Source organism: Thalassophryne amazonica, chromosome 12 (genome assembly GCF_902500255.1).
Source record: "Thalassophryne amazonica chromosome 12, fThaAma1.1, whole genome shotgun sequence".
Taxonomy (NCBI): Eukaryota; Metazoa; Chordata; class Actinopteri; order Batrachoidiformes; family Batrachoididae; genus Thalassophryne; species Thalassophryne amazonica.
The window spans coordinates 101067160-101080062 of NC_047114.1; the positions used below are offsets into that span (position 1 = coordinate 101067160).

The 12903-nt window shown below is 48.4% G+C and overlaps 1 gene segment (V, D, J or C); it reads right to left on the reverse strand.

Annotated features, from left to right (window-relative positions):
- Positions 1-11896: 11896 nt before the first annotated feature.
- LOC117522204 lies at positions 11897-12593 on the reverse strand. The segment is given in 2 exon segments: positions 11897-12254; positions 12396-12593. Coding segments are annotated over 2 exon segments (366 nt in total).
- Positions 12594-12903: the final 310 nt, after the last annotated feature.

The following is a 12903-nucleotide window of genomic DNA, read 5'->3' on the forward strand; positions in this document are numbered from 1 at the left end:
CAAATATCAGCATTGTTGACGTCATCCTTTGTGGGCGGGGCCCCAGACTCACATTCATCAGTCACTGACTCCGCCCATCCAGCTCTTTGTAAAAAAAAGTCTTGTTGGAGGAAACCTTCAGGTGACTCGCTGTCACTCATGTTGGCTCTCTGTCTCTATTGGTCTGTGTTTGTGGGCGTGCTGGTGGGAGGGGCCTGACGTGTTGTAAGGCGACAGTGGTATCTTTAGCAGAGGGTACCTTGGGCAGAGGTAAAAAATAAACCATTTTAGACAATCTATTGACTACAGTCATAATTACTGAGTTGCCCTTCGAGGGCAGAAGACCCTTCACGAAATCACCTGAAATATGTGACCATTGCTGAACAGGTAAACGTAACAAAGCACCCACAGGTGGGCGTGTATATGACTTATGCCTGGTGCAGATGGAACAAGCATTGACAAATTCGGTAACATCAGCTAACATTTGCGGCCACCAGAATCTTTGTTTAAGCACGTACATGGTCCTCTGAAGACCAGGATTACATGAAAAATGGCTATTGTGGCCCCAATGAATTTCTTCTCAGCTAAGTGAAGCTGGTATGAACAAGTTTGCCACCTGGGCATCCTGGAGGGTTAAGCGTATGACCAACAACAGACCTAATTTTAGATTCAATGTCCCAGGTTAGAGCAGACACAAAACAGGTTACCAGAAGGATGGTTCCAGTGTCCCCTTGACGAGACAGCACGCTGCATTTCCCATTTATTGGCCTGGGTCGAAATTCACAAATCAAATCACAACAAACAGTTGCCCCAAGGCGCTTTATATTGTAAGGCAAAAGCCATACAATAATTACAGAAAAACCCCAACGGTCAAAACGACCCCCTATGAGCAAGCACTTGGCAACAGTGGGAAGGAAAAACTCCCTTTTAACAGGAAGAAACCTCCAGCAGAACCAGGCTCAGGGAGGGGCAGTCTTCTGCTGGGACTGGTTGGGGCTGAGGGAAAGAACCAGGAAAAAGACATGCTGTGGAAGGGAGCAGAGATCGATCACTAATGATTAAATGCAGAGTGGTGCATACAGAGCAAAAAGAGAAAGAAACACTCTGTGCATCATGGGAACCCCCCAGCAGTCTAAGTCTATAGCAGCATACCTAAGGGATGGTTCAGGGTCACCTGATCCAGCCCTAACTATAAGCTTTAGCAAAAAGGAACGTTTTAAGAATAATCTTAAAAGTAGAGAGGGTGTCTGTCTCCCTGATCTGAATTGGGAGCTGGTTCCACAGGAGAGGAGCCTGAAAGCTGAAGGCTCTGCCTCCCATTCTACTCTTACAAACCCTAGGAACTACAAGTAAGCCTGCAGTCTGAGAGCGAAGCGCTCTATTGGGGTGATATGGTACTATGAGGTCCCTAAGATAAGATGGGACCTGATTATTCAAAACCTTATAAGTAAGAAGAAGAATTTTAAATTCTATTCTAGAATTAACAGGAGCCAATGAAGAGAAGCCAATATGGGTGAGATATGCTCTCTCCTTCTAGTCCCCGTCAGTACTCTAGCTGCAGCATTTTGAATTAACTGAAGGCTTTTCAGGGAACTTTTAGGACAACCTGATAATAATGAATTACAATAGTCCAGCCTAGAGGAAATAAATGCATGAATTAGTTTTTCAGCATCACTCTGAGACAAGACCTTTCTAATTTTAGAGATATTGCACAAATGCAAAAAAGCAGTCCTACATATTTGCTTAATATGCGCATTGAAGGAAATATCCTGATCAAAAATGACTCCAAGATTTTTCACAGTATTACTGGAGGTCAGGGTAATGCCATCCAGAGTAAGGATCTGGTTAGACACCATGTTTCTAAGACAATGAAAATTTAAGCAATGCTGTCTAATAATACTGCCTAAGGGAAGCATGTATAAAGTCAATAAAATCGGTCCTAGCACAGAACCTTGTGGAACTCCATAATTAACTTTAGTCCATGAAGAAGACTCCCCATTTACATGAACAAATTGTAATCTATTAGATAAATATGATTCAAACCACTGCAGCGCAGTGCCTTTAATACCTATGGCATGCTCTAATCTCTGTAATAAAATTTTATGCTCGACAGTATCCAAAGCTGCACTGAGCATCCTGGTAGGAATGGGGTCTAATAGACATGTTGATGGTTTGGATGAAGTGACTAATGAAAATAACTCAGACAGAACAATCAGAGAGAAAGAGTCTATGTTGTGTGGGCCGCTGAAGAGGAGGTACTGCTGGCCCACCACCACCAGAGGGCGCCCCGCCTGGGGTGCGGGCTCCAGGCACCAGAGGGCGCTGCCGCCTCACAGGAGCAGCCAAGGTGACAGCCGTCACCTATCAACTGAGACAGCTGACATCCATCAGCGGAGGGGTATATCAGCTGGACGGCATCTCCACCTCATTGCCGAGATATCGCTCTACTAAGGAGGTAACGTACTCAGCCAGTCGCTTTATTTCAGAGGAATAACACTTTATTGCTTGTGCCTAAGACAGCTGAAGACTGTATTGGACATATATCGGATAAGTACCCATATTCCTACACTGCAGTGTTGTTTTTGATTAGAGGTGGAGGTGGTGTTTCCACCCTACGTGTTGCTGGGTGCAGCCGCACCCACATCTGACTGTTTCTGTTCCTCGCCAGCAGTACCGGATCCGACGAGCAGAGGCAGTGGCCACCTGGGAGTTCGGGACTTGGCGGCTCCAGTATTCCCGGGGTTCGGTGGCAGAGGAAATCGGGTGGTTCCGGTTCGACTCGGACAGACGTCTCCTATCATCGAGCCTGCCCACACGACACCATTGGAATTGGTTTATTTCCACAATTGTGATCTGTTGTGTTTGTTGTGCGTGTTCACAACAGTAAAGCCTTGTTATTTGACTTTCTTCATTGTCCGTTCATTTGCGCCCCCTGTTGTGGGTCCATGTTCCTCACTTTCCCCAAGAGTCTAATCAAATACCAGCATTACTGAAAGCAGCCGAACATAAAGATATGTCTTTGGGATGGTTATGAATAATTTTTTTCTCTAATAGTTAAAATTTTATTTGCAAAGAAAGTCATGAATTCATTACTAGTTAAAGTTAAAGGAATACTCGGCTCAATAGAGCTCTGACTCTTTGTCAGCCTGGCTACAGTGCTGAAAAGAAACCTGGGGTTGTTCTTATTTTCTTCAATTAGTGATGAATAGTAAGATGTCCTCGCTTTACGGAGGGCTTTTTTATAGAGCAACAGACTCTTTTTCCAGGCTAAATGAAAAGCTTCTAAATTAGTGAGACGCCATTTCCTCTCCAACTTACGGGTTATCTGCTTTAAGCTGCGAGTTTGTGGGTTATACCACGGAGTCAGGCACTTCTGATTTAAGGCTCTCTTTTTCAGAGGAGCTACAGCATCCAAAGTTGTGCTCAATGAGGATGTAAAGCTATTGACGAGATAATCTATCTCACTCACAGAGTTAAGGTAGCTACTCTGCTTTGTGTTGGTATATGGCATTGAAGAACATAACAAAGGAATCATATCCTTAAACCTAGTTACAGTGCTTTCAGAAAGACTTCTACTGTAATGAAACTTATTCCCCACTGCTGGGTAGTCCATTAAAGTAAATGTAAATGTTATTAAGAAATGATCAGACAAAAGGGGGTTTTCAGGGAATACTGTTAAGTGTTCAATTTCTATGCCATATGTCAGAACAAGATCTAAAGTGTGGCTAAAGTGGTGGGTGGGCTCATTTACATTTTGAGCGAAGCCAACTGAGTCTAATAATAGATTAAATGCAGTGTTGAGGCTGTCATTCTCAGCATCTATGTGGATGTTAAAATCGCCCACTATAATTATCTTATCTGAGCTAAGCATTAAGTCAGACAAAAGGTCTGAAAATTCACAGAGAAACTCACAGTAACGACCAGGTGGACGATAGATAATAACAAATAATACTGGTTTTTGAGACTCTGTCTGGGTCTTTGATTAATTAATAAGCTGGAGTGGAAGATTGCTGCTAATCCTCCGCCTCGGCCCGTGCTACGAGTGTTCTGGCAGTTAGTGTGACTCGGGGGTGTTGACTCATTTAAACTAACATATTCATCCTGCTGTAACCAGGTTTCTGTAAGGCAGAATAAATCAATATGTTGATCAATTATTATATCATTTACTAACAGGGACTTAGAAGAGAGAGACCTAATGTTTAATAGACCACATTTAACTGTTTTAGTCTGTGGTGCAGTTGAAGGTGCTATATTATTTTTTCTTTTTGAATTTTTATGCTTAAATAGATTTTTACTGGTTGTTGGTGGTCTGGGAGCAGGCACTGTCTCTACGGGGATGGGGTAATGAGGGGATGGCAGGGGGAGAGAAGCTGCAGAGAGGTGTGTAAGACTACAACTCTGCTTCCTGGTCCCAACCCTGGATAGTCACGGTTTGGAGGATTTAAGAAAATTGGCCAGATTTCTAGAAATGAGAGCTGCTCCATCCAAAGTGGGATGGATGCCGTCTCTCCTAACAAGACCAGGTTTTCCCCAGAAGCTTTGCCAATTATCTATGAAGCCCACCTCATTTTTTCAGATACATCAGATAAATGTCAGATAATGTCAGATATCAGATAAAATATCACTGACTCTAACACGCTGAGATCTGACAATTAAAAATCCATCAGCCAGCATAAAATTCATGGGTCAATGTGTTTGTTTTTTAACATCTCTGCTAAAATGGGAGTCTGAATACAATTAAAAGCAGAAGAAGAAAAAAAGTAAGATGTGCAGATGTTTTAGTCCCCTCTAAATGTGGAAGTGCCTTGTTCAGTAAAGTGTATCATCAGTCCCCCTACCTGACTTGGATGCAACCTGGAGAGAGTCCAAATCATGGACAGAGTTTGAAAGAGCAATTTTCATAATTTTTGCCAAATGTTTGTATATGTAAAGAGGTCAGTGAAACAGGCCTGTAGTCATTGAGCTGCTTGGGTGCACTGACTTTTAGCTGAGGAAAAATTGTAGAGTCTTTTTATTAACTGGGGACCTTATGGAGATAAAGAAAACATCTGAAAATGAAGGAGAAGACACTCTCCAGAAATCTTCCTTCTTCTCACAACCTACATATGGGGCATATGCAGTGATGACATTCATCATCACCCCTTCAATGTTCACCTTAACACTCATCACCCTGTCAGACACTCACTTTACCTCCAACACACTTGCATTCTTCCTCGAGAATGACTCCACACCATGAAACAACAGTTCAAACACAACTCTGATGATCTTGGCTCCCTCTAGTGGTGGTTGTGTAGTGTTTTTGCACACTGACTCCCTCTAGTGGTGGTTGTGTAGTGTTTTTGCACACTGACTCCCTCTAGTGGTGGTTGTGTAGTGTTTTTGCACACTGGCTCCCTCTAGTGGTGGTTGTGTAGTGTTTTTGCACACTGACTCCCTCTAGTGGTGGTTGTGTAGTGTTTTTGTCCTCTCTTTTGCTGCTTGCTGTCTCTGTGGGCTGCAGAGCGCAGTAGTACACAGCAGAGTCTTGCAGCTGCAGCTTCTGGATCTTCAGATCAACTGATGTCTTGTTGACTTCAGCATCAAATCTCTCTTTGTTGAACTCTGCAGTATTTTGTCCTCTCCCAAAACTGAAACGTTTCAGCATAAACTTTGGAGAACCATTTAGTTCTTGTTGGTACCAGAACAAACCAGGATTTGTGTCGCTGGTTTCGAAGGAACGTTGAAGTGTGACGTGGTGTCCTTCAGCAGCAATGACATCTGCTGTGGGCTGGATCACTCTGTCTTCTCCTTTACACTCTGGGGAAGAACAGAACATGCAGAGGAAGAGATGAATCAATAAAGATGATTGATTAAAGGAGGACAATCTATTGTGAAAGTGTAGTGACACGGACCCACAACAGGGGGCGCAAATGAACAGTCAATAGATGAGCCAAAAAGGAACAATTTAATGTTGTGAAATGTGCACAACGAATATACAGACAATCTCAGAATATGATTACAGTCAAATTACAAAGGTGACGTGTGGGCAGGCTCGAGGATAGAAGACGTCTGTCCTGAGAAGGGCTGGAACCACACGATTTCTGCCACCACCGAACCTGGTGAATACTGGAGCCGCCAAGTCCCGAATTCCCAGGTGACCACCGTCTCCGGCTGTTGGATCTGGTACTGCTGGCGAGAACAAAGACAGTCAAGTGTGGGTGTGTGTACACCCAGTAACAACAACGGTGGGAATGCCACCTCCACCTCTCACTCAATATGTGATGAGTAGCACAGTGATTCCTCAGGGGAAAAGAGTGCCGTCCTGCACTCACTCAGCTTCCACAGATAGAGGAACCGGTACTCCTGCAAACACTCACAATATACAGATATATTGTAACACAAAACGGCTGAGGATATTACCTTCAATGAAGTACGATATCTCGGCGATGAGGTGGAGATGACGTCTGGGTTTTATGGAGTGAGGTGATGAAGAATGAGTGACAGCTGTCAGGAAGTAATGAGTAACAGCTGTCACTCCCGGCTGAGTCCTGGAAACATGGAAGACCGGGTGGATCCGCAGTGAAGCTGGGAGCTGGAGCTTCACCGTGGCAGGGCTGAGGACTTTGAGGATACGGAAGGGGCCGATGAACCTGTCCATCAGTTTTGGAGACTGTACTTGCAGGGGGATGTCCTTCGTTGACAACCACACCTCCTGCCCGGGCTGGTATGCAGGGGCCGGGGACCGCCGGCGGTCTGCATGGGTCTTGGCCCTCGTCCGGGCTTTCAACAAGGCAGAACGGGCGAAGCGCCACACCCGACGGCACCTCCGAAGATGGGCCCGGACAGAGGGCACACCGACCTCTCCCTCCACCATGGGAAATAATGGGGGCTGGTACCCCAAACACACCTCAAATGGGGAGAGGCCGGTGGCAGAAGACACCTGGCTGTTATGCGCATACTCGATCCAGGCCAGATGGTTACTCCAGGCCGTCGGGTGCGCGGATGTTACGCAGCGGAGGGTCTGTTCCAGTTCCTGGTTGGCCCGCTCTGCCTGTCCGTTCGTCTGTGGATGGTACCCGGCGAGAGGCTCATGGTGGCCCCCAGTTCCCTGCAGAAGCTCCTCCAGACATGTGAGGAGAACTGGGGACCACGGTCAGAGACGATGTCGGTGGGTATCCCATGCAGACGGACGACGTGGTGGACCAGGAGGTCTGCTGTCTCCTGGGCTGTTGGGAGCTTCGGGAGGGCCACGAAGTGGGCCGCCTTGGAGAATCGGTCCACTATCGTGAAGATGGTGGTGTTGCCCTGAGACGGCGGGAGGCTCGTGACGAAATCCAGGCCGATGTGATACCAGGGGCGATGAGGCACCGGTATTGGCTGGAGAAGTCCTTGGGACCTTTTATGGTCTGCCTTGCCCCTGGCACAGGTGGTGCAGGCCTGGATATACTCCCGGACGTCGGCCTCCATAGACGCCCACCAGAAGCGCTGCCGGACAACTGCCACGGTCCTTCGCACCCCTGGATGACAGGAGAGCTTGGAACCGTGACAGAAGTCCAAGACTGCAGCTCTGGCCTCTGGTGGGACGTATAAACCGTTCTTCGGACCTGTTCTTGGGTCCGGGCTCCGTGCCAGGGCCTCCCGGACGGTCTTCTCCACGTCCCAGGTGAGGGTGGCCACGATAGTGGACTCCGGCAGGATGGGCTCTGGTGGATCCGACAGTGCCGTTTTGACCTCCTCTTCGTGTACCCGGGACAAGGCATCCGACCTCTGGTTCTTGGTCCCAGGGCGATAGGTGATCCGGAAGTCAAAACGCCCGAAGAACAGTGACCAGCGGGCTTGCCTGGGGTTCAGCCGCTTGGCGGTCCTGATATACTCCAGGTTCCGATGGTCAGTGAAAACCGTGAACGGCACAGACGCTCCCTCCAACAGGTGTCTCCACTCCTCAAGAGCCTCTTTCACCGCAAGGAGTTCTCGATTGCCGACGTCATAGTTCCGTTCAGCCGGGGTCAACCTGCGTGAAAAGTAGGCACACGGGTGAAGAACCTTATCGGTCTCTCTGCTCTGGGACAGCACGGCTCCTATCCCTGAGTCAGAGGCGTCCACTTCAACCATGAACTGGCGGCTAGGGTCGGGCTGCACCAAAACTGGCGCAGTAGAGAACCGTCGTTTCAACTCCTTGAACGCGGCTTCGCACCGATCCGACCAGGTGAAGGGGACTTTTGGAGAGGTCAGGGCTGTCAGGGGGCTAACTACCTGACTGTAGCCCTTAATGAACCTCCTATAGAAATTAGTGAAGCCGAGGAACTGTTGCAGCTTCCTACGGCTTGTTGGTTGGGGCCAATCTCTCACCGCCGCAACCTTGGCCGGATCAGGGGCGACGGAGTTAGAGGAGATGATAAACCCCAGGAAGGACAAAGACGTGTGGTGAAACTCGCACTTCTCGCCCTTCACAAACAGTCGGTTCTCTAACAACCGCTGCAGGACCTGATGTACATGCTGGACATGGGTCTCAGGATCCGGAGAAAAGATGAGAATATCGTCCAGATATACGAAGACGAATCGGTGCAGGAAGTCCCGCAAGACGTCGTTAACCAAGGCTTGGAACGTCGTGGGGGCGTTGGTGAGGCCGAACGGCATGACCAGATACTCAAAGTGACCTAACGGGGTGTTAAATGCCGTCTTCCATTCGTCTCCCTTCCAGATCCGAACCAGGTGATACGCATTTCTAAGATCCAGCTTAGTAAAGATTTTGGCTCCATGCAGGGGGGTGAACACGGAATCCAACAATGGCAACGGGTATCGATTGCAAACCGTAATCTCATTCAGCCCCCTGTAATCAATGCATGGACAGAGTCTGCCATCTTTCTTGCCCACAAAGAAGAAACCTGCCCCCATCGGGGAGGTGGCGTTCCGGATCAGCCCGGCAGCTAATGAGTCCCGGATGTAGGTCTCCATTGATTCGCGCTCAGGTCGTGAGAGGTTGTACAGCCTGCTGGACGGGAACTCAGCGCCTGGAACCAAATCAATGGCACAATCGTACGGACGGTGCGGGGGAAGGGTGAGTGCCAGATCCTTGCTGAAGACGTCAGCAAGATCGTGGTACTCAACCGGCACTGCCGTCAGATTGGGAGGGACTTTGACCTCCTCCTTAGCCTGTAAACTGGGAGGAACCGAGGATCCTAAACACACCCGATGGCAGGTTTCGCTCCACTGAACCACCACCCCAGACGGCCAATCAATCCGGGGATTGTGCTTCAACATCCATGAGATGCCCAAAATCACGCGGGAGGTAGAAGGAGTTACAAAAAACTCAATCTCCTCCCGATGGTTTCCAGACACCACCAGAGTTACTGGTTGTGTCTTGTGTGTGAGTAAAGGGAGGAGGGTGCCATCTAGTTCCCGCACCTGCAATGGCGAAGGAAGCGCCACCAGAGGGAGCCCTACCTCCCTTGCCCATCTGCTGTCTAGCAGATTCCCTTCTGACCCCGTGTCCACCAGTGCTGGGGCTTGAAAGGTTAAATCCCCGCTCAGGATTGTGACTGGGAGTCGTGTAGCAATCTGTGTGTGTCTCACTTGAATGTTTTGACCCCTCCTTAGCCCAGTCTCTAAGGGCGAGTGTTGTCGTTTTGGCCATTTGGGGCAGTTTCTCTGTGTGTGCTCAGTTGAGCTGCAGAGAAAACACTCTCCACGGATCAACCTCCTCATTTTGGCCCTGTGCGTTTCCCTAACAACGTCAGCAGGGGGAGCTGTTGCCCCACAAAGCGCTGCGGCTGTGGAGCGTGGGGAGGGCGGCCCCTTTTCGAACCCGGAAGGGAGAGGGGCGGCGCGTATCCGGTCACGTCCTTCGCCTCGCTCCCGACGGCGTTCCTCCAACCGATTGTCTAACCGTATAACAAGATCGATAAGCCCATCTAAATCCCGCGGTTCCTCCTTAGCTACCAGCTGCTCCTTCAGAACCAACGACAGTCCGTTTATGAAGGCGGTGCGGAGCGCAACGTTATTCCAGCCGGACCTCGCAGCCGCGATGCGGAAGTTGACTGCATAAGCGGCTGCGCTCTCGCGTCCCTGTCTCATTGACAGCAGCACAGTTGAAGCGGTCTCTCCTCTGTTAGGGTGATCAAACACTGTTCTGAACTCCCCCACAAACCCAGTGTATGCTGATAACAACTGTGAGTTCTGTTCCCAGAGCGCCGTAGCCCAGGCGCGTGCTTTACCCCGAAGCAGAGCAATCACATAAGCTATTTTACTAGCATCTGACGCGTACATGACGGGACGTTGTGCGAAGACGAGCGAACACTGCATAAGAAAGTCCGCGCACGTCTCCACACAACCTCCGTACGGCTCAGGAGGGCTTATGTATGCTTCAGGGGAAGGTGGGAGGGGTTGTTGAACCACCACTGGAACGTTCATATCCTGCACAGGGTCGACAAGAGGACGAGCTGCAGCAGCGCCCTGAGCGCTCGCCGCCATCTGCACGGAGAAAGCCTCCACCCTGCGGTTCAGGAGGATGTTTTGCTCAGTCATTTGATCCAACCGAGCCGTAAAGGCGGTGAGAATGTGCTGCAGCTCACCAATCATGCCTCCTGCAGACGCCTGCGCTCCCTGCTCTCCCATTGGTCGTTCAACAGCCGGGTGACGCCCCTCGGAGTCCATGACGCTGGCCAAGATATCCTGTTGTGAATGTGTAGTGACATGGACCCACAACAGGGGGCGCAAATGAACGGTCAATAGATGAGCCAAAAAGGAACAATTTAATGTTGTGAAATGTGCACAACGAATATACAGACAATCTCAGAATATGATTACAGTCAAATTACAAAGGTGACGTGTGGGCAGGCTCGAGGATAGAAGACGTCTGTCCTGAGAAGGGCCGGAACCACACGATTTCTGCAACCACCGAACCTGGTGAATACTGGAGCCGCCAAGTCCCGAATTCCCAGGTGATCACCGTCTCCGACTGTCGGATCTGGTACTGCTGGCGAGAACAAAGACAGTCAAGTGTGGGTGTGTGTACACCCAGTAACAACAACGGTGGGAATGCCACCTCCACCTCTCACTCAATATGTGATGAGTACCGCAGTGATTCCTCAGGGGAAAAGAGTGCCGTCCTGCATTCACTCAGCTTCCACAGATAGAGGAACCGGTACTCCTGCAAACACTCACAATATACAGATATATTGTAACACAAAACGGCTGAGGCTATTACCTTCAATGAAGTACGATATCTCGGCGATGAGGTGGAGATGGCGTCTGGGTTTTATGGAGTGAGGTGATGAAGAATGAGTGACAGCTGTCAGGAAGTAATGAGTAACAGCTGTCACTCCCGGCTGAGTCCGTGGCGGCAGCGCCCTCTCGTGCCTGAAGCCCGCACTTCAGGCAGGGCGCCCTCTGTTGGTGGGCCAGCAGTACCTCCTCTTCTGGCGGCCCACACAACACAATCAGTAGGTTTAAAGAGTTACCGAGCCAGAGAGTCAGAATCAGGATGTTTGTCAGCCAGTGTGTGTTTCATGTCTGCAGTGAGAGGGGAGAAGAGAGAGGAAGAACACTGAGACTCTGAACCATCTGGACCTTCATCTACATCATCTGTTGGTGAACCGTCAACATGACATCATCCATTGATGGCAAACAGTCTGTGGCTCCCTCTAGTGATCATTGTTAAGCACTTTATTTAGTTTGAATCAGGAAGGAAAATGTGTGATTGGTGGAACCCTGGTAGGAGAACTGCAGCTGTGAACATAAAGTTTGTGAGGAAAAACAGAGTGACTGCCATCAGTACAGAAAGATAGAACAGGATGTCATCAGCAAAAGGGAGAATGTTGTTGCCAAATGATGTCAACACTTAAATTGTACTGAGACCCTTGGATTGACCCCTGTGGTACACCACAGCAAACTGAATCTTCTTTGTATCACCTATGTAGGTGCTTTGGTCTAAAGAGTTCCTAGTGATGCTTTGTGTCCACTTGGTGGCGCTGTTTGTCACTGAGTGAGGTTTTTGTCCACAGACTGAGTGTTTTGTGTCACTGTGGGCCTCACAGCACAGTAGTACACAGCAGAGTCTATCACTGCAGTACTGCTGATCTCCAAATGAAACTTTTTTCTGTCTTTTTCATGTTTCAAAGTCAACCCTGTTATGACTGAAAACTCTGTGATGAGAAGTTCTGGAGATGATCTGAGGTTCTGTCGGTACCAGAAGACACTGTAGACAGAACCAGAATAGCTGCAGGACAGAGTCCCACTGTCTCCTTCCAAAACAAGTATTCGATCTCTAAAGGGTTTGACTAAATCCTCAGAGGATCCTGAAAAGAACAAAGAAGTATTTGAGCAGAACACTTTTAATATCTTTCCATTTTCTCTGAAATGAAATCGATGCTGAATTGTGAACACATGAAATCTTGGTCTTGTTCCTGGTGTGTAGAATGTGTTGTTGGAGAACTTACCAGTATGAAAGCTGACTGTTATCATCCAGATGAAGTGGAGCAGCATTATTTGGAATTGTTGTGCATCAACACTGAAGACCTTCACTTCCTAAATGAAGCCTTTCATATTGAGTTGTGTAGCTCCGCCTCTTGTTGTGGTCTGCTCACATTCATGCTGATGGAAGCTTTGAGAGAGGAATGAGAGGAAGAACACTGAGGCTCTGAACCATCTTCATCTGCTGATGAACCAGTTCAGCCCAAATGTACTGAAACCACACGATGGTTCCTTTACAGGAACAAATCAAACCTAGACCCGTCAGGACCCAAAAAATGATCGGTCGATATCCAAGCTTCTGTTTTTGTCAAAGATTTTTTAGAAAGGCCTGTTGTGTTACAACAGTCATGGGTCAAGTTCTGGTTTCTTGACCTCTTGGTCTGATAAGTTTTAATGACATTTCTGTAAACTTTTATGCTGATGACACCCTGCTGTATTTTCACGTTAATTTTCAACAAGTCCATAAAGTTTCCA